At 34.8% G+C, this 19,869-nt stretch overlaps 1 protein-coding gene across 10 annotated transcripts in view; it reads left to right on the forward strand.

The window, feature by feature from the left end:
- Positions 1–19,869, forward strand: part of LOC105205668 (ileal sodium/bile acid cotransporter) — a 36,874-nt gene that overhangs the window by 14,638 nt on the left and 2,367 nt on the right. For 9 of the 10 annotated variants that reach the window (XM_039446157.1, XM_039446161.1, XM_039446170.1 and 6 more), the window contains 3 exons: positions 9,322–9,496; positions 9,825–10,087; positions 10,156–10,342. In XM_039446157.1, the coding sequence (XP_039302091.1) occupies positions 9,322–9,496; positions 9,825–10,087; positions 10,156–10,342 (625 nt within the window). Of the gene's footprint in view, positions 1–9,321; positions 9,497–9,824; positions 10,088–10,155; positions 10,343–12,382; positions 12,634–19,869 lie in introns of those variants that run through there. The other variant, XM_039446176.1, reaches the window with a different exon arrangement.

Genomic DNA, 19,869 nt, shown 5'->3' on the forward strand with positions numbered 1-19,869 from the left:
ATTGCTCGCTTTCGGGAGCAATCTCGGATCTTACAATTATAAAGCAAGCATCTAACTCACGAAGCCAACTGCACTGTTAAGAAGAACAATTACCGGGAAGGCTCATATGGCATGCCACGGTGCGCTCCGGATATGGCCAATTTTCACAAATTTATTTCTCCGAAACTAAGGCCTATTCGATCAAATTCCGGGAAACGTAAACTTTTTTTTCGTTTCCAGAATAAGTAAAAAAATTGGGGTCAAAATCCCAGGGCGAGTCACCTGGTTCTTTCCTTGTAAGTAAATTACTTATAACCTGTTTTAAGTTAGAAATGTATTTTAAGATGATTGTTAAGAAAATATTCTTTACATATATAACCATTACTTAAAAGAAGAGAACTAAAAATTGAGTAATTGTTTTTTTTAATAGCAGAATGACATTTTTCTGTGTATACAATTTCAAACATGAAATTACATGAAATATTTTGGTATAAATGTGCACAATACAATTTTGAATAGTATTTAATAATATTATTTTGCTGTTTGTTAATTTTTCTTCTACATTACAAAATGTTATAAAACAGTTTACTTATGGGAAATGTCATAAATATAAATTGTACTAAACTATGTATAGAATTATACTTCTTGCAGTCCATTTTTCGAACATTTGTGGAATAAAATAAATTATTTTGATCACATCAATGATAAAGGAGGATCCCGTTTGGACACAGCACCGATTGGACACCACCACTCAGGGTATCATCACATGGAGCGGAATAGCGAAACGAGAGCGGAACCAATCACGTTTGTTCCGTGTTACACAGTTTTCAAGACCCCCATCCCCATGGAACAGAACGAGCGCATCGCGGAATGAACAACAAGTCCATAACTATTGTTCTTATCGCTTGTTGATTATTATTATGCATAGTGAAAACTGCATAACGCGGAACGCACATAATTGGTTCCGCTCTCGTTCCGCTATTTCGCTCCATGTGACGGCACCCTCACAGCGATCGATGCATAGAGTTTTTTTGTTGGTTAGGCTAGATAATTCAAGATAATTGGTTGGTGTCCAATCAAGCTATGTACACCCAAGGATTTTAATTCTGTCTATGGGGGAAATTTTCCAAACTGAGAAGTCGCTATCTTTCTACATAGTTACAATTCATGATTAACGTAACGACAAATGAACTTTAGTCATTTCATTAATCATGAACTGCGAGTATGTAGAAAGTGGGGACTTCTCAGTTTGGAAAATTTCCCCATGGACAGAATCAAAGTCCTTGGGTGTACAAATACGTGTGAACTTTGACTATATACCTTTGAACTGCTAACGGCAGCCATTAATGGAATCTAAGATCTTAGCGTCCTCGGGTCCGAAAATTGGTCAAATTAAGAATTACCTAGCTGCATTTCAAGTAATAATAAGTACAATTCTTTGACTCTTTGAGACTGTATAGTCAAAGATACAACTGAGACGCGTGTTAAGGTTATTATTATTTGATCTATTTATATTGTACAAACAAAAATATAAAATATAAAAATGGTTTGTTGTTGTTCTGCGGAAATATGCAATAATAAAAACATGAAATACAATCCTGCAGGAACAACTTCAACAAAATCTAAAAATGTGTTACAGGTAAGTTAGATTATGTGAGATGTGAACCTTACACTTCAAACACTTTACTTTTTTTCTGTTCAAGTAATAATAATTTAAAGAATTATTTATTATTAGTTACATTTATTACTACCATTTTTTTTACATATACTTTATTTTATTGTATTATTTACTATGTACATACTTTATTTTATTATTAATTAACAATTATTAAATTTGTTACTTTTTTTTAATTAATTTTAAATCAATTAGTATTTTTCACGGATTACATTTAATTACTCCTACAACTTTTTATCTTCTATTATTACATAATTTACCAAAACAAGAACGAATCATTTTTTTATTTAGTAATACTTCTGGATCACTCAATTATTTATTTGGAGTTATTCGTACCAATCGTACCGATTCTTACTAGAAATATAGATAAGTAGTTCTCTATTTGGCTAACTTCCGGACCCGGGGGCGCTGAGATCTTAGATTCTCAGACCTCTTTTTGTATCTTATAGAAAAGTAGAGGTATTAGCAGTCCAGAGGTATATGGTCAAAGGGTATCAATAATTACTTTTTTCATTTGTTAACTAATTCAGATTGCAAACTTTCTAATCACATTAAAATTGAAATGTTTATTTGTATTTTGTGTTTAAAAAAATGTGTGTGTGTGTTTGCGCGCGCGCGCACACACACAAGGGAAAACCGAGGCAAATCGTTAGACGGGGTAATTTGATAATTGGAAATATCTTTTTATGGATACATATTAAAAATTTACTTTAAATACTGTAAACAGATCCTAATGTTGCTAACAAAGTTTTGTTGACAACGTCATATTAAAATCGTAGTATTGAAAAATGTGTTTTGCGACAGTCGAAGTAATTTTTGATAGTATTTCTTTGAAATTTAAGTAAGATAATAAAGTTTATTTATTTTAACTTTGAATATATCGTGTCCAGTTAAATGTATTTGAAACATTTCTTGTTTATTTTTTTGCTATGTAATGTTTATTTTTGTCGATTATACGCAATAATGCGCACAGTTGATGTTGGGGCTATTCGTAATACCAAGCACCGGGGCGATTTGTTAATATTGATTGCAGCGTTTATGGGTAACCCTAACCTTACGTTGGCTGCGTTACAAACGTCTGCGTTACGCAGAGTTAAGCATTAAGGTAAACTGAAGTTCTTTATTGATTTAGTTCAAACTTGATAATATTGTGTATTTTAGTATATAGAACATGAATATGAATATAAAATCGTCGCTCTTAAGGTAAAAATTATAAAGTGTTAAAGATTAACACTTGTGAGGTTAGGAAATTGTCACACGGATGGCATAAAAGACATGCGAACGTGTATATTTGCATTTGTTTTTTGTATACCTATATTCTTTTTTAAATAAAAAAAAGTCTTAACAACAGTTTTTATACAGTCTTTCAACTTAAAACACAAATTTTGAAATATTCCCGGATTAGTTACGAATTACCCCGGGCTTAGGGCGATTCGCAATTTTTGGCATTGGTCGACATTTTTATATGTACTTCAAAGCAAGTACACTTCTATGTTCTATCTATAGCGACATTGTGAAAGGGAAGGTTTAACCTTTCAAACCGTTTCATGTTTTTTTTTTATAAATATAGAACTCAGGAGACACAAAGAAAAAAAAGGTTTAACGAATAGCCCTAGTTTCCCTTATATATTATTTTATAAACATTTCAATTAAATATATATACAGAGTGATTCAGAATAACCTTATGTCCTTGAAAAGACATATTCCTGAGGTTATTGAACAACTTTTTATTTGGCAAAAATTTGTCCGAAACTTAGTTTTTAAATTATAAAAAAAATAGTTATCCGATAACCGGACACGTATAGCGGTGAGACAAGGCCGGTACAATTCACTGTTTGTTGTGCGATTACGTGAGGCGATTGCAATGATCAGTTGATAGCTCGAACACTGTTTTCCCTCCCTCCTTTCCTCTCCTTTTCCCCCTCCCCTCCCCTCTTTCTCTCCCCCCTCTTTCCCTCCCTCCTTTCCTCCCTCCCTCTCTCCCTTTCTCGCTCCCTCCCTCTCTCTCTCCCTCTCTCTCTCTCTCTCTCTCTCTCTCTCTCTCTCTCTCTCTCTCTCTTTCTCTCTTTGAGTAAGAAAGCGAAAAATTTTGTTAACAGTATAGTAGATGCGTTAGATGTAATGGCACCGAAAAAAAAATTTAGAATTCCAAAAGTATGGGAGGAGAAAAAATGGTACTTAGATGAGATAAAAGAGGCTGCGGATAGGAGGGATAAAGCATATAGGAAAGCATTGTATGACGATACCGAACAAAATTAGTCACAGTATAAAATTGAAAGAAATGGAGTAGTAAAATTAATCAGGGAAAAAAAAAGAATATTACGAAAGTATGATAGATCTTAATAAAGAAAATCCTACGACTGTGTAGAAAACCTTGAAAGAAGTAATTAGAGGCGAGCAAGTAGGTATAAAAGAAATAGGTAATACAGATTTTGAGATCTTAGGCAATACCGAAGAGTGCAATATAGCCGATAAATTTAATTTATATTATATACAAAGTATTAATAGTATAGTAAACTCTATAAAGGCAGATAGATCTGGCAGTGATTTAATTGAATTTTGGATGAATAGAAATAAGAAAACTATACTATCAAGAACAAAGGAATTATGGAAAGTTTTGAAGTTGTTACACTAGAGCAGCTAGAAAAAATAGTTATGGGATTACCAAAAAAGAAAGGTACGGAAGAGGGAATAACTAATGATATATTGAAGATAGCTTTTTCCATAATAAAAGAAGAATTTGCAATTTTAATAAATAATTCTTTAAGAGAAGATCACTGTCCGGAAAGTTGGAAAACCTCTACTATAATACCGATTCTAAAGATAGATAAAGCCAAAAAAGCGAGCGAATATAGGCTTATTAATATGTTACCAATATATGAAAAAGTGCTAGAATTAGTAGTAAAAGAACAACTTGAAACATATTTGGAAACAAACGGTATTATAACAAAACATCGGGCGGGATTTAGAAAATATTATTCGTGTGAAACAGCGGATCAATCCGTCATAGACGAATGGAAATTAATAGTGAGCGAGGAAAAAATGGTAGGAGTTATCTTCATGGATCTTAAGAGAGCGTTTGAAACAATAGAGAAAGATTGTTAGAAAAAATGTATCAATACGGAATTAGAGGAATGACTTTAAAATGGTTCAAATCATACTTAAATAATAGGAAACAACAGGTACAATTCAATCAGATATGGTCTAAATTATTGCCTACAGAATATGGAGTGCCACAAGGTTCAGTACTAGGACCTTTGCTATTTATATTATATATAAATGATATAATTGAAATCTGTCCAGAAGGGTGCAATATAAAAATGTTTGCAGATGACACGTTTATATATGTAAGTGGAGAAAGTAGTAGAGGTAAACATGAATATGGTTTTTAATGTAATCGAACATTGGATGAATATAAATAAGTTAAAAGTGAACACAGATAAATAAAATATACAAATATATGAACAAAATATATGACAATTAGAAGTATTAGAAAAGAATTAAGAGGTATTACAGTCGTGAAGTGTCTGGATGGAATTGAAATAGAACGGGTAACAACTATGAAATATTTAGGTATAAATCTAGACGATAGACTTTGATGTCAAGACTACTGCGATTATATACTTAAGAAAATAGGGAAAAAGACTAGCTTTTTAAATAGAAAAGGTAACTTTGTATTAGCATATACTAGATGTATTGTGTACAAGTCCATCATAGCACCTCATTATGAGTACTGTGCCACTCTATTAGTTGGGATGGGTGAAACGCAATTGAATAAAATTCAGATACCTCAAAACCATGCCATGAGAGTAATTTTACAGTGCAATAGATATACCAAAATTGAACACGTGCTACACGCCTTACAGTTCATGTCTGTAAGGCAACGGCTATGTTATAACGTTAATGTATTTATCTTTAAAATGTTAAATGGCATAGCTTCGGAGGCGTTAAACAATAAAATAGAGATAGTGGAAGAAGAATGCGTTAGGCAAACAGGAAACTTAGTAGTAACTTTCCGTAGAACTAGAAGTGCTCAAAAAAGCCTTTTTCATGAAGGTATAAAAATGTATAATTCGTTACCCATTGTGATTAAGCAATGTAGAAAATTAGTAGCGTTTAAGAGGCTGTTGAAAAAATATATATCAGTTAATACTAATATAGTTAATGTATATATAATATAATATTGTGTACAAGAAATAGCTATGAAAGCTAAATAAAGCTCAATCAATCAATCTCTCTCTCCCTCCCCTTCTCCCCACCCCCTCCCTCCTCTATCCCTGTCTTCCTCTCTCCCTCCCCCCTCCCTTCTCTCTCCCCTTCTCCCGCTCTCATTCCATCTCCCGCTCTACCGCTCTGTCCCGCTCTCTCAAAACCTCTATCCCATTCTCATTATCAATTTTTTTTTTTATTTATCAATTCATGCACTGACACTAAAATAATGCTAGAATTAAAAACGATTTTTAATTATTTGACATCTTTTTTTTAATAATTTTGTACGAGTAAAAAAATGTTTTTTTAAGTCAAAAATAGCATATTTAAAATGCGTGATTAAAAAATAAAAATGCAGAATAAAAAAGAAAGAGAGAGAGACAAGTTTAATCAAATTTGAACGTGTATACTTACTTATCATCTTGCACAGCAATCAGTTTTATCTTTACAAAGACAGAATATCCATATTAGACTTAAGATTTTCTTCTTTTTATCTTAAATTACATCATTTGTCACATTCACTGTAATCATTTTTTTGACCGAAAATTACTAACGCATCACTTTATACAAATTACTATCATCAATCGGGTGACACTCTTTTGGACACAACACGATTGGACACCAACCAATCATCTTGACTTATCTAACCAAACCAACGGAAAAACTCTAGGCATCGGCCGCTGTGAGTGGTGGTGTCCAATCGTGCGGTGTCCAATCGTGCGCACCCCTCATCAATCACTATTAGTCACTACTAATTACGCGTAAGAATTACTCAAAAAAAAGGAACACGTGTTTACATGACAAACACATGATACGTGTTTACAAAGAGGTTAGGTTATATCCTCTTTGCTTTACGAGCGAGCAGTCGACTCGTTTTATTATCCGCGATATCACTGTGTAATCAACGTTCTAAAAGTCAGAAGGCGATAATTAAAAATTAAAAATATTGTTGCGCTTGTGACCATGAACTCGAAGATTTCACGGTCATCCCGGACGAGCCAAAACGTTGCACTTGCGGCACGTTCACGGCTCACGTTTTTCGAGCGACTGTCTCTTGTCTCATATCAAACTCATTCTTTTGGCCGTCAAAAACCGGAATGACCTTGAAATCTTCGAGATCACGGTCACATGCACGTATTTCATTTTTTGAATAATTCTTACACGTGATTAGTAGTGACTAATAGTAATTGACGATAGTGATTTGTATAAAGTAATGCGTTAGTATTTTTCGATCAAATATATAAGTTTCCGAGAGCTAACCTCGAATCATAGCCATTGAGGCTCGAGCTGTAAGCACGCGATCACGTCCACGTACTCGTGGGGTTTATTTGTCTTGGCGATTTTAATAAAGCAAACTATTTTATGTAAAGTCTAGCTGCTTAAACATTCATTATAACTCTCTATTTCCCGCCAGTCGGAATACGCCAGTGATTGGCCACCACAACGTAGTAGCCACAAGTACGGCGAGTGCGGAAGGATGTCCCATCCAAGAGATTTTAAGGTGTCTTTCACTGGTTTTGCTGTGTGAGACGGCGCATTGTCGTGTAACAAAATCACTTTGCCATGTCTTCTGGCCCATTCCGGTCGTCTTTCGATTAATGCGTGGTTTAAATTAATCATTTGTTGGCGATAGCGTTGTGTATTAACGGTTTCGCCGGGCTTCAAGAGTTCATAATACACAATACCGTTCTGGTCCCACCAGACACATTTGCGATTTTCTATTTGACGTTCATTCAAATTGTGTGGGACCCATTTACCGAGTTTATTGATCTTTCCCATTGCTCATAAACGTCTGCTAATTGTTTCTTGTGATACATGTAATGCTTTTGCTAATTGCCGTTGAGTTTGAGTTGAGTCATCAACCAATAATTCCTGCAATTGCTCGTCTTCGCATTTTTGTGGTCTACTAGAGCGCTCACTGTCTTTCACATTCAAATCACCACTTTTAAATTGTCGAAACCATGTCTCACATGTTCTAATCGATGGAACGTGTTCACCATATGTTTCTACCAGCAAACGATGACTTTCAACAGCCTTTTTTTTTGATTAAATAAAAAAAGCAATGCGTGCAGCAAATGTTGTTTTTCAGGCACAAAACTCGACATGATCACTGAACAAAGACGCTAGTTTTTGGCGGACTGAACTTGTGTGTGTTTGTAGTTCTATGTCAGACAAACAAAATAACGTATGTGTCACATTAATACGCTGCGTACTTTTTGCTGGCGCCATCTCTTAGTGAAACCGGAAGAAACTTATGCATACACCTGGTACATGTACAGAATTATTAAAAACAAGACGTCAAATAATTAAATATTGTTTTTAATTCTAGCATTATTTTAGTGTTAGTGTATAAATTGATAAATAAATAAGAATGAGAATGGGATAGAGGCTTTAAAAGAGCGGGAGAGAGAGAGGGGGGAAGGGAGGAAAAGTAGTGTTCTAGCTGTTAGCTTATCACTGCGATTGCCCCTTTTTTTGTAACGAAGGGGAAATGCGTTACCGCATACCCCAGGCCGCGGGGAAGGCCTGGTGGTTATGTGGGCCTCTCCCCCGCCGACGACGTGTCGACGGGGTCCTACCCACTAAAACCCCTCCGGGTGTCCTGCCCTGATCCATGACTGAGGGGCTCCGGGAATGCGTGCAGCATACTTCCGAAGCCCCCCGGACCCGGTCGACCTAGGCCGACTCGGTGCGCCAGGTGCGCCTTCACTGCGATCGCCTCACGAAATCGCCCGTATCGAACGGTGAGTTGCGCTGGCCCTGCCTCACTGCTATACGTGCCCGGTTATTGGATAACTATTTCCTTTTATTATTTAAAAACTATGCTTTGGACAATTTTTTGCCAAAGGAAAAGTTGTTTCAGAATAGCCTCAAGAATATGTCTTTTCAAGGACATAAGGTTAATCTAAATCACCCTGTAAATATATACAGGGTGATTCAGAACGACCCAAGTGTCCCTGTAAAGACGTGTTCTTGGATAAATTCTGAGACGATTTTTCCTGTACGAAAATTTTGTCCGACGCTTACTTTTTGAATAATAAGAGGATAAAGTTAGCAAATCACGGGCCGTGTACACATGGTAGACAAAGGTGGCGCAACTCACCGTCCGACGCGGGCGCTTATCCGTATCAGACGGTGAGTTGCGCCGCCTTTGTCTACCATGTGTACACGGCCCGTGATTTGCTAACTTTATCCTCTTATTATTCAAAAAGTAAGCGCCGGACAAAATTTTCGTACAGGAAAAATCGTCTCAGAATTTATCCAAGAACACGTCTTTACAGGGACACATGGGTTGTTCTGAATTACCCTGTATATATAATATATATATATATATATATATATATATATATATATGTTAAGAGTTCAAAATGGTCTTACCCTATATTGGTATTGATCCGTACTTTGCATACTGTTTGTCAATTAGACTTTTCGTGATCCTGATTTTATATTATTTTCAGTTAAGTTTTCTCATTGGATATCTTTTATTTCCTGATCGTCCTGAACTGCAAATAGGCATGTTCTTCACAGGGATAAGTCCAAGCGGTGGCGCTTCCAATATGTGGACACTATTACTTGATGGTAATCTAAATCTTTCAATTACAATGACCACTATATGTACCATTGCTGCATTTGGTAAGTAATGTAAAAATGACACTGGTCAACAAAAAAACTTTTGGTCAAGAAACTCTAATTAGAATAGATTCTTAGAATTTTTAACGCACTGATTTTAATTTTATAAGTGAAAATGTTCTGTAACGTCAGATTTTTTAGAAACTTGTTTTTTGGGAGCTTTAAACTTATTTTTCTCAAAAACCTGACATAATAAATTTTTTATATATTAGAATTTAGCGTGTTAAAAACTATATGAAACATTTATTTTATACAAAGTTACTTTTACCAAAATTTTTTTGTTTTTGGTGTATAATTTCTTTATTCCATAAAAAATTAATTAATCTTTTAGGAATGATGCCATTTTGGGTCTTTACATTGGGTAGATATATTTTTGCACAGGGAAAAATCGCAGTTCCCTATCGTCATATAGGCACTTTTGTAGTTGGTCTCATAATTCCACTAGCCATAGGATTTTTAATTAAAAAAAAACTTCCAAGGGTATCAAAGATATTAGTCCGAATAATGAAGCCTTGCTCTGTAGTCTTAATTTTATTCATCATTATATTTGCTATCACAACTAATCTATATTTGTTCAAACTGTTTTCATGGGAGGTAAGTCCATATCTTTTGTATTAATTTATGATAAAGACATAAAAATGTAATTTTATTTTTTATCTTAGATCATAATCGCAGGAATAGGCTTACCTTGGTTGGGCTTTACATTTGGTTTCGTAGTAGCATATATTTGTAAACAGTCTCAACCTGATATACGGGCGATTGCCATTGAAACTGGTATTCAGAACACAGGTGTAGCTATTTTTTTGTTACGATTTACATTGAAACCACCCGCTGACGATCTAACTACTGGTGAGTCTATACAAATATACACCCACGGTAATTAATTCTGTCCTTCAAAAAATTTTCCAAACTGAAAAGTCGCCATCTTTCTACATACTCGTAGTTGATGATGAATGTAATGACCAGAGCTCACAAAATATATGTTCTGTGAGTTCTTATAAAACTTACAGTACACACATGGAACAGGAATATGAGCGCAAAAGTGAGGACAACCATTGAGGCCCCAGCAATCAATCAGACTTAGTAAACAGAGAACGAACGTTCTTCGTATTAGAGCTTTATGGCTTAGTTTACACCGAGTACTTGATACGAGCAGATCCTGATAGCGCACGAGACCGATAACACACTGGGTGCTTTCCAACAAGAGTGCTACAGTGTGACACAGTGTCACATAGAGAGACACAGTGTAACACAGTTGTGTAGTCTAATTGGAACATATAAGTTACCAAACACGGTCACTAGAGTGCGTAAAAGACTGACTTAGTAAAAAACACAGATTCGAATTGAATCAGAAATCTATCCGTAGAAAATCCAGACCCGTTAAAGAAGGAATTTTACATTATCCAACGTAGGAATAACTTCTTGCCGACAAAAGAATAAACATGCAAATTAATCCGATGAAATACGCATGAATAATGAATAATCAACGAATGCATTGTTTCTTAGGCTTACAATTCTTTAAATAAAAATAATGAATATTAATTACCATCTAAGAATTCTGGGTCTGGTACGTTATTTTTGAACACGAAACATTTTTAGTAAAAATATAAGTCCATTGTGCTAATTTAAAAATGTAGTATGTAAAGAAACGAGAAGTTCAAACTATAATTTTAATTTTGTATGTTAAGGCAACAAAACATAACTGAACATGACTAAAATGTACCAGTACCACACTTGAAAAAATAATTTATTTGCCCGATGTGTTGGCACTATTGATGGCTGACACGGCCAAACTTAAGATTGAGCTGTGTTTTGCAGTGTCGCTCTGTGTCTCTCTGTGTCATAGTTGGAAAGCACCAATGTAGACACTGTGTTACACAGTGTCGCCTGTGTTTCTTGTTGGAAAGCACCCACTATTACGCACAGCGGCCGACGCCTAGAGTTTTTCCGTTGGTTGGGTTAGATAAGTCAAGATGATTGGTTGGTGGGCTATTGCACCGTGCCCTATCGGATCCCGTCCACTTGATACACAAACTAACTAGTAATTTTTTATTAAATTATCTTAATTTTGGCAATAAATTTAAAGAATATTATATTAACCTGGTACAATATGAATCGAGATAATTAAATATGGCTTAGTTTACACCGAGCACTTAATACACGTACTAACTAGTAATTTTCTATTAAATTATCTTAATTTCGGCAATGAATTTAAAGAATAATATAGGCCTAGTTTACACCGAGCACTTGATACGCGTACTAACTCGTAACTTTCTATTAATTTATCTTACTTTCGACAATGCGCGTATACATAATACATATATTTAATTATCTCGATTCATATTGTACCAACTTAATATACTATTTTTTAAATTTATTTCCGAAATTAAGATAATTTAATAGAAAATTACTAGTTAGTACGCGTATCAAGTGCTTGATGTAAACTAGGACATACTAAGCTGGTATAATATAAATCGAGATAATTAAATATTACTTATCATATATACACGCATCGTCGAAAATAAGATAATTTAATAAAAAATTACGAGTTAGTACGCGTATTAAGTGCTCGGTGTAAACTAGGCCAATAGGATTGCGTTACTCTTACAATATAGAGCTCTACTTCATGGCCTAGTTTACACCGAGCACTTGATACACGTACTAACTAGTAATTTTCTATTTAATTATCTTAATTTCGGCGATGAATTTAAAGAATAATATACTAAGCTGGTTTAATATGAATCGAGATAATTAAATATACGTATTATATATACACGCATCGTCGAAAATAAGATAATTTAATAGAAAATTACGAGTTAGTACGCGTATTAAGTGCTCGGTGTAAGCTAGGCCCATATTAGTATTATTTGTTTTGTCTGTCCTGTCTAGTTCAGAGCAGATCCGAATAGACCTGGATATGTTTGGGTTAAGATAGAGGAATTCCGGAAATGGATTGTAGAACAGGAAGTGGACTACTGATATTGCTCTGAACGACTCTGAAGTGAACTCAGATCCATTCGGACGACTATAAAAAGAACACGATAGTATAACTTAATCTGACTGAATATAATCCCCGTAAAAATTTTTTTCAGAATTTTTTATATAATTTTTTAGAATATTTGTATAATTGTATAACTTTCTTAAACTTTTTATACAAATTAGAACACTTTAAAAATACTAGAAAGTTTATCTTTTCTCAGAATTTTTCATATATACTAATTATAAAATATCCTAAAATTTTTCTAATGATTTTTTGTTTTATAATTTTTGATGAAATGTTATAAAGTCTCAGAGTTATAATTCTTTTAAAATTATAGGATTAGAAATTAATGATTTAATGATTTAATTTTTAATTTTAACTAATTATTTTTAAATTTATTATACAAATTATGATTTTGTTTTTTATAATATGAATGTTTTTTCAAATTAATTTTTAATTTAATTTAAGTTAATTTACTTTTAACGTAACTTTTAACTAGTTAGTTTTTTGTTTATGTAACTTTTAACGCTAACTAAATTAATTTTATATATAAATCATTAACTTTAATTTAATTTAGTTTAAAAAATGTATTAACCCAACCCTGCACTTTTCACACGCTTTATTTGTGTTTTGATGCCCCAATTTACACTCCCGCTTGCTTTACGCTATCATTTTTGCCACGGCAATAAACGTTTATATATTTCAAAACACGCGTTTGTTTATTGTATAATCTGAATGGAACCGACTTGGGGTGTTTTCCAGCTACGACACAAATCGACACTGTGTAACACAGTGTCCATTAGTATGAGTAAGACAACTAAAATTTTCTTTCTTACACTAATGGACACTGTGTTACACAGTGTCGACTTGTGTCATAGCTGAAAAACACCCTTGAACTGTCGTTTTGCGGTGGACTACAGGGAAACTCTGAGTGGATCTGAATGGTTTTCAACTGCTCTAACGGCAGGTAATAAAACAGAACTAAGTTTTTACCCCGATTGGCCTCTATATCACTTCCGTCTAAAAGAACACTATTAAGTCGCTGGGTTTGTTTGGAGCGAGACTCCTAGCAGCTCCCGAAAGACAAAACGAACAATAGTATTGTTTGTCTCTCACCCTATCTGTTTTTTTATTCCCACTACGGTCATCAGCAGTTCATTCTTCTTCTTCTTATGGTTATTGGCACCCGTTCCCACGCCACAGAACCGGGAACGTTACGGCCATCCTTCGCGAATGATGTGTTCGACAAATATCAAATACCAAAATTCAGAGGGCATTAAGAAGGCAAAGTCTGTGCACGAGAACAACTACGTTGCCGATTGTGATGCAATCGACGGGTACAAAAATATGAGTAACGGGCGAACACGTCCGAACTTGTATGTGGCCCCAAACGGACTCTCAGCAGTTCATTCTGTATGTCGATGAGTCCGATTATAGCCACGAACGTGAAAACGACCTAGAAGGTAACATGTAATATCAAAACAGTATTGGAAGGCATTTATTGCGCGAATTGTACACGCACAGGACAGAGATATATCTCCGTTCTTTAGATATTGCCCTCAGTTATCACTCATTGCGGAGATAGGCTACTTCTGTTCCATATACTATAAGTTCTATACTAGAGCTTATTGGTCATTATGTACGGGATGAAATTAATATCGTGGTTTCCGATAACAAGGAAAAAGTGGGGTCCACTTGAAAGTGGGAGTTGAAATGACCAATCAGAAAATGCCTTGATGTAAGTTGGTAATAGTGAGCTCTGCTCACTTGATTTTTATGTGGTAGCATTGATGAACTGGTCTCTCCAAAGAGATTATAGGCTTATTTTCTATTCTTGCACTAGATTGCACTGGAACGTTCCTTCTTGCTTTTGCTAACTATCAAATATATATCTATTTCATTTTAAGCGCACACTAATTCAGGGTGTTCAGGAACAGAAAACAAACGGTATACTATAGAGGCGAAGAGCCAGCCACGAATGTGTAAGCTAATAGAAAGAGACAGGAAACGAGATAATCCGCACCATTCTTGTTCAATCACGCATGCGCTGTTGATTTTCGCAGTCAAATGGGGAAGATTTGAGGAAAGAAACATTCGACCAACAATAAATTTATCAATATTTGATAAACATACTTGTGAAAACTTCGAGATGTATCGAACGGAATAGGTTCCTTTTTGCACATAATACACTTTTTTGTCATTTTATTCTCTACAGGGTGATTCAGAATAACCTTATGTCTTTGAAGAGACATATTCTTGAGGTTATTCTAAAACAACTTTTCTTTTGGTAAAAACTTCTCCGAAGCGTATTTTTTTAAATAATAAAAGGAAATAATTATCCAATAACCGGGCGCGTATAGCGGTGAGGCAGGGCTGGCGCACCGTTTAATATGGGCAATTACATAAGGCGATCGCAGTGATAAGCTGACAGCTAGAACACTGCTTTCCCTCCCTTCTTCCTCTCTTTTTCTCACCCTCTCTCCCGCTCTTTCAAAGCCTCTATCCCATTCTCATTCTCATTTTTTTTCTTATTTATTTATCAATTTATACACTAACACTGAAATAATGCTAGAATGAAAAACAATATTTAATTATTTGACGTTTTGCTTTAAATAATTCTGTACGTGTAAAAAAATATTTTTTTAGTCAAAAATACCATATTTAAAATGCATGATTGAAAAATAAAAATGCAGAGTGAGAGAGAAAGAGAAAGAGACAAGTCCGATCAAATTTGAACGTGTATACTCATCATCCTGCACAGCAATCAGCTTTTATCTTCATGAAGACAAAATATCCATATTAAACTCGAGATTTTTTTTTTCTTAAATTACATCATTTGTCACATACACTTCAATCATTCTCTTGATTGAAAAATACTAACGCATCACTTTATACAAATCACTATCGTCAATTACTATTAGTCACTACCTTAGAACATATAATACTAGAAAGAGCATAGTCTCTTGAAAGTGTCGTCGAATAGATTGACAGAGATAGATAGATGATGATACTAGTTTGTAATGCGCATGACCAGGGAAGCGCGGGCAAATGAATTATAGCACAAAACGGTATATGTATAAAGGTCAATAAAAAACTAATTTATGATAAAAAAAATATTGAAGTAACAAGTGACAAATAATAATTTATATTAACTGATTAAAAACGCATTCAAATGTGAATAATAATTTGTATATTTATTTATTGGTTATCGAATAGTACAAGTTTCGTATATTTGTGCCTGATATAATTATCTTTTTCGCAAAGTTGCTTATTCGTATGATGAATTCGAATCTTTAAATATTGTTTAATAATCAATCTAATCATTTCTATTCTGTGATTAAAAAACAGATCTTGTAAATAATTAAACTTACATGTGATATGTAGACGCTCGATCTTGTTCCTTGCAAATGTAGCAATACATTATTGTCACAATTTCGTAGAATAGTGTTCAATTCTTCCAAAGGGGTTTTTTGATTACGCGTCCTGAACTCAATACCAAGGTCCGTGGATTGGCGTTGGAGGGGAAGGAAGGTCGTTGCATCCACTTCAACGATGTGGAACGAAAATGGCGGCGGCCATACTTTTACTGCACACTCGCTCACTCACACAACTAATAGCTGTAGTACCTTACTATCTACGTACATACACTAACACTGACTCGCTGTCTCGAAAATGGCGGCTATGCAACGACCTTCCTTCCCCTCCAACGCCAATCCACGGACCTTGCTCAATACAACTCAATACTTACAAAGCTCAATTAAAGGTTAGCTTAGATGCCTTGGATGGCGACCGTGCACGCATTTGTATAGAGCATGCGCATTACAAGTTAGGACCATCATCTCTCCATCCTTGTCAATCTACTCTCGGACAATCAAATGCACGGGGCTGATAGGGCTATGGTCCTTTCAGTACTATATGTTCTAAGGTCATTACTAATCACGCGTGAGAATTACTCAAAAAATGAAATACGTGCATGTGATCTCGAAGATTTCAAGGTCATTTCGGTTTTCGACGGCCGAAAGAATGAGTTTAATATAAGACAAGAGACAGTTGCTCGAGAAACGTAAGCCGTGAACGCGCCGCGAGTGCAACGTTTGGAGGCTCGTCCGGAATAACTGTGAAATCTTCGAATTCATGGTCACAGGCGCAACAGTATTTTTAATTTTTAATTATCGCGTTCTGACTTTTAGAACGTTGATTACGCAGTGATACCGCGAACAATAAAACTAGTCGACTGCTCGCTCGTAAAGCAAAGAGGATATAACCTAACCTAACCTTTTTGTTGTAAACACGTATCGTGTGTTTGTCGTGTAATACGTGTTTCTTTTTTTTTAGTAATTTTGACGCATAATTAGTAGTGACTAATAGTGGGTGTTTTCCAGCTTCGATACAAGTCGACACTGTGTAACACAGTGTCTATTAGTGTAAGAGAGAAAATTTTAGTTGTCTCACTCACACTAATGGACACTGTGTTACACAGTAGGCTTGTTTTCTGTTCCTGCACTAGACTGCACTGGAACGTTTCTTCTTGCTTTCACTAACTTTCAAATATATATCTATTTCATTTTAAGTGCACACTAATTCAGGGAGTTCAGGAACAGAAAACAAACGGAGTGTTGACTTGTGTTGTAGTTGGAAAACACCCAGTAATTGACGATAGTGATTTGTATAAAATGATGTGTTAGTAATTTTTGATCAAGAGAATGATTGCAGTAAATGTAACAAGTGATGTGATCTAAGAAGAAAAGAGGAAAATCTTGAGTTTATGAATATTCTGTCTTTGTGAAGATAAAGCTGATTGTTGTGCAGGATGATAAAGTTAGTATAAACGTTTAAATTTCATTGAACTCGTCTCTCTCCCTTTCTCTTTTACTCTGCATTTTTATTTTTTAATCACGCATTTTAAATACGGTATTTTTGACTTAAACAAAATATTTTTTTACTTGTACAAAATTATTAAAAGAAAGACGTCACATAATTAAATATTGTTTTTAATTCTAGCATTATTTTAGTGTCAGTGCATGAATTGTTAAATAAATAAGAAAAAAATAAGAATGAGCATGGAATAGAAATTTTGAGAGCAGGAGAGAGAGGGGAGAGGGAAAGATGGAAAACAGTGTTCGAGCTGTTAGCTGATAATTGCGATCGCTTCACGTAATCGCCCATATTGAACGGTGAATTGTACCGGCCCTGTCTCACCGCTATATGCGCCCGGTTATTGGATAATTATTTCTTTTTATAATTTAAAAACTAAGCTTTGGACAAATTTTTGCCAAAGAAAAAATTGTTTTAGAATAATCTCAGGAATATGTCTCTTCAAGGACATAAGGTTATTCTGAATCACCCTGTATATTACAGCGCTTTACTTATTAAATTTCTCTTCTTTTTTATTTATCTGGTTGCAGACTTCCTCTGCGAATGGTGTCTCTAAAAACCAGATGAGAGAGGGTACCAAATAGTTATTCGAAATTCAAATAAATGCATAAAAATTATATAGATTAATAAATTCATGCTACAACGCCATATTGGAGGCTAAACTTCCCCTCAATAGTACACCATACCTCCCCACTCAGTTCGATGCGCGCGCACAACATTAGACAAGGACAGTGAGAATCATCTCATTTTCTTTCTTTTACTATTAGCTAAACGCTTCCACTTACAGGAGCCCTGTGCTTATTACACACCTTGGGTTTCTCCACCAATGCAGATCAACGGATGATTTATGCAGGCAATAACAAATAACTTATGCATAATTCGGTAAAATTTAATACTAGAATTTCAAGGCTACTATTTATTGAGATCTTGGTAAACATAATTGAAATCCTAATAATAAACTTTACCGGTTCCGGCATAAGTTAACGGTTATTGCCTGCATAAATAAGCTTCTTTGTTCTCTTTCCTAAAAAACTCCTTTTACAGTTTATTTAATTTCATACTTTACCACCAGATGGCAGTGTCTTGCTTTTTGTTTCCCATGTTAAGTACGGACGGCATCCGATAGCGCACGGTGCGACAGCCCAACCAATCATCTTGACTTATCTAACTCAACCAACAGAAAGACTCTAGGCATCGGCTGCTGTGAGGTGTGCTATCGGGATCCGCCCGTTAAGTACAGAGCTTTCATTTTTCATAGTATACAGGGTGTTTGATAATGATTGTGTCAACGTTTTACCGTCAGAGATGACTTAGCGATATGAACTTGTAGTTTACTAAACGCTCCTTAGATGACAGCTGCTTCGGTCGAGCGCGCGAACGCGCTCGAGCAGGACCGAATGACACGTACAGGCGCCAGGTGAAAATTTTTCTCAGATTCTTTTTGTATAATTTTTCAGAACATCTGTATAATTTTTTCTGAAACATTATAAAATCTAAAAAGTTACAAAAGTATTGTTAAAAAATTGTGAGACGAGAAATCTCAGAATATTTTAGAATTCACAAGTATGAAAAGTTCTAAGAGAAGATGTAGACTTTTTAAGTATTTCTAAGTATTTCCGAAAAATGTTCCACTTCGTATAAAAATTATGAGAATAACTTTAACCAGGGATGTTTTCGAGAAAAATATAAAAAATTTCTTACAATTATGAAATTGTTCTGAGAAGTTATACATTTTTTTATTTTTTGTTGGAAAAATGTAAAAAAATATTAGACAATTTGAAGAATTTTACATAATTTTACGTGCGATTATTCTGAGGAATTATAAGGTTTTTTATTTCATATTTTTGGCAAAAGTGTGAAGAAATATTAGATAATCAGATTTTTCATAATTTCTAATAAGATTGTTCTGATTGAGATAATACATTTTAATACGGATGGTCTGAAAAATTATACAAAAAGAATCTGAGAAAAATTTTCATCTGGCGCCTATACGTGTCACTCGGTTCTGTTCGAGTCCTGCGTTTGCGCGCTCGACCAAAGCAGCTGTCATCTAAAAAACGTTTAATAAACTACAAGTTTATATTGGTAAGTCATCTCTGACTTAAAACGTTGACACAACCATTATCGAACACCCTATATGTTCTGTGTTGTTACGTTAATCATGAACTGTATGTAGAAAGATAGTGACTTCTCAGTTTAGAAAATTTCCCCATGGACAGAATCAAACATGCTGGGTGTGCACCCAAGGACTTTAGGCGTGTTTTCTATTCCTGCACTAGACTGCACTGGAACGTTCTTTCTTGCTTTCGCTAACTTTAAAAAAAAATCTATTTCATTTTAAGTGTACACTTATTTAGAGAGTTCAGGAACAGAAAACAAACGGTTTGATTCTGTCCATGGAGAAATTTTCCAAACTAAGAAGACGCTATCTGTCTACATACTTAGGGCCGTATTCATAGTCCAAGCTCAAGGCAGCGCTTAAGATCGTCTTGGCCAAGACCATCTTATTCACTCAAGATCG

This window comes from Solenopsis invicta, chromosome 1 (assembly GCF_016802725.1).
Source record: "Solenopsis invicta isolate M01_SB chromosome 1, UNIL_Sinv_3.0, whole genome shotgun sequence".
Classification (NCBI taxonomy): domain Eukaryota; kingdom Metazoa; phylum Arthropoda; class Insecta; order Hymenoptera; family Formicidae; genus Solenopsis; species Solenopsis invicta.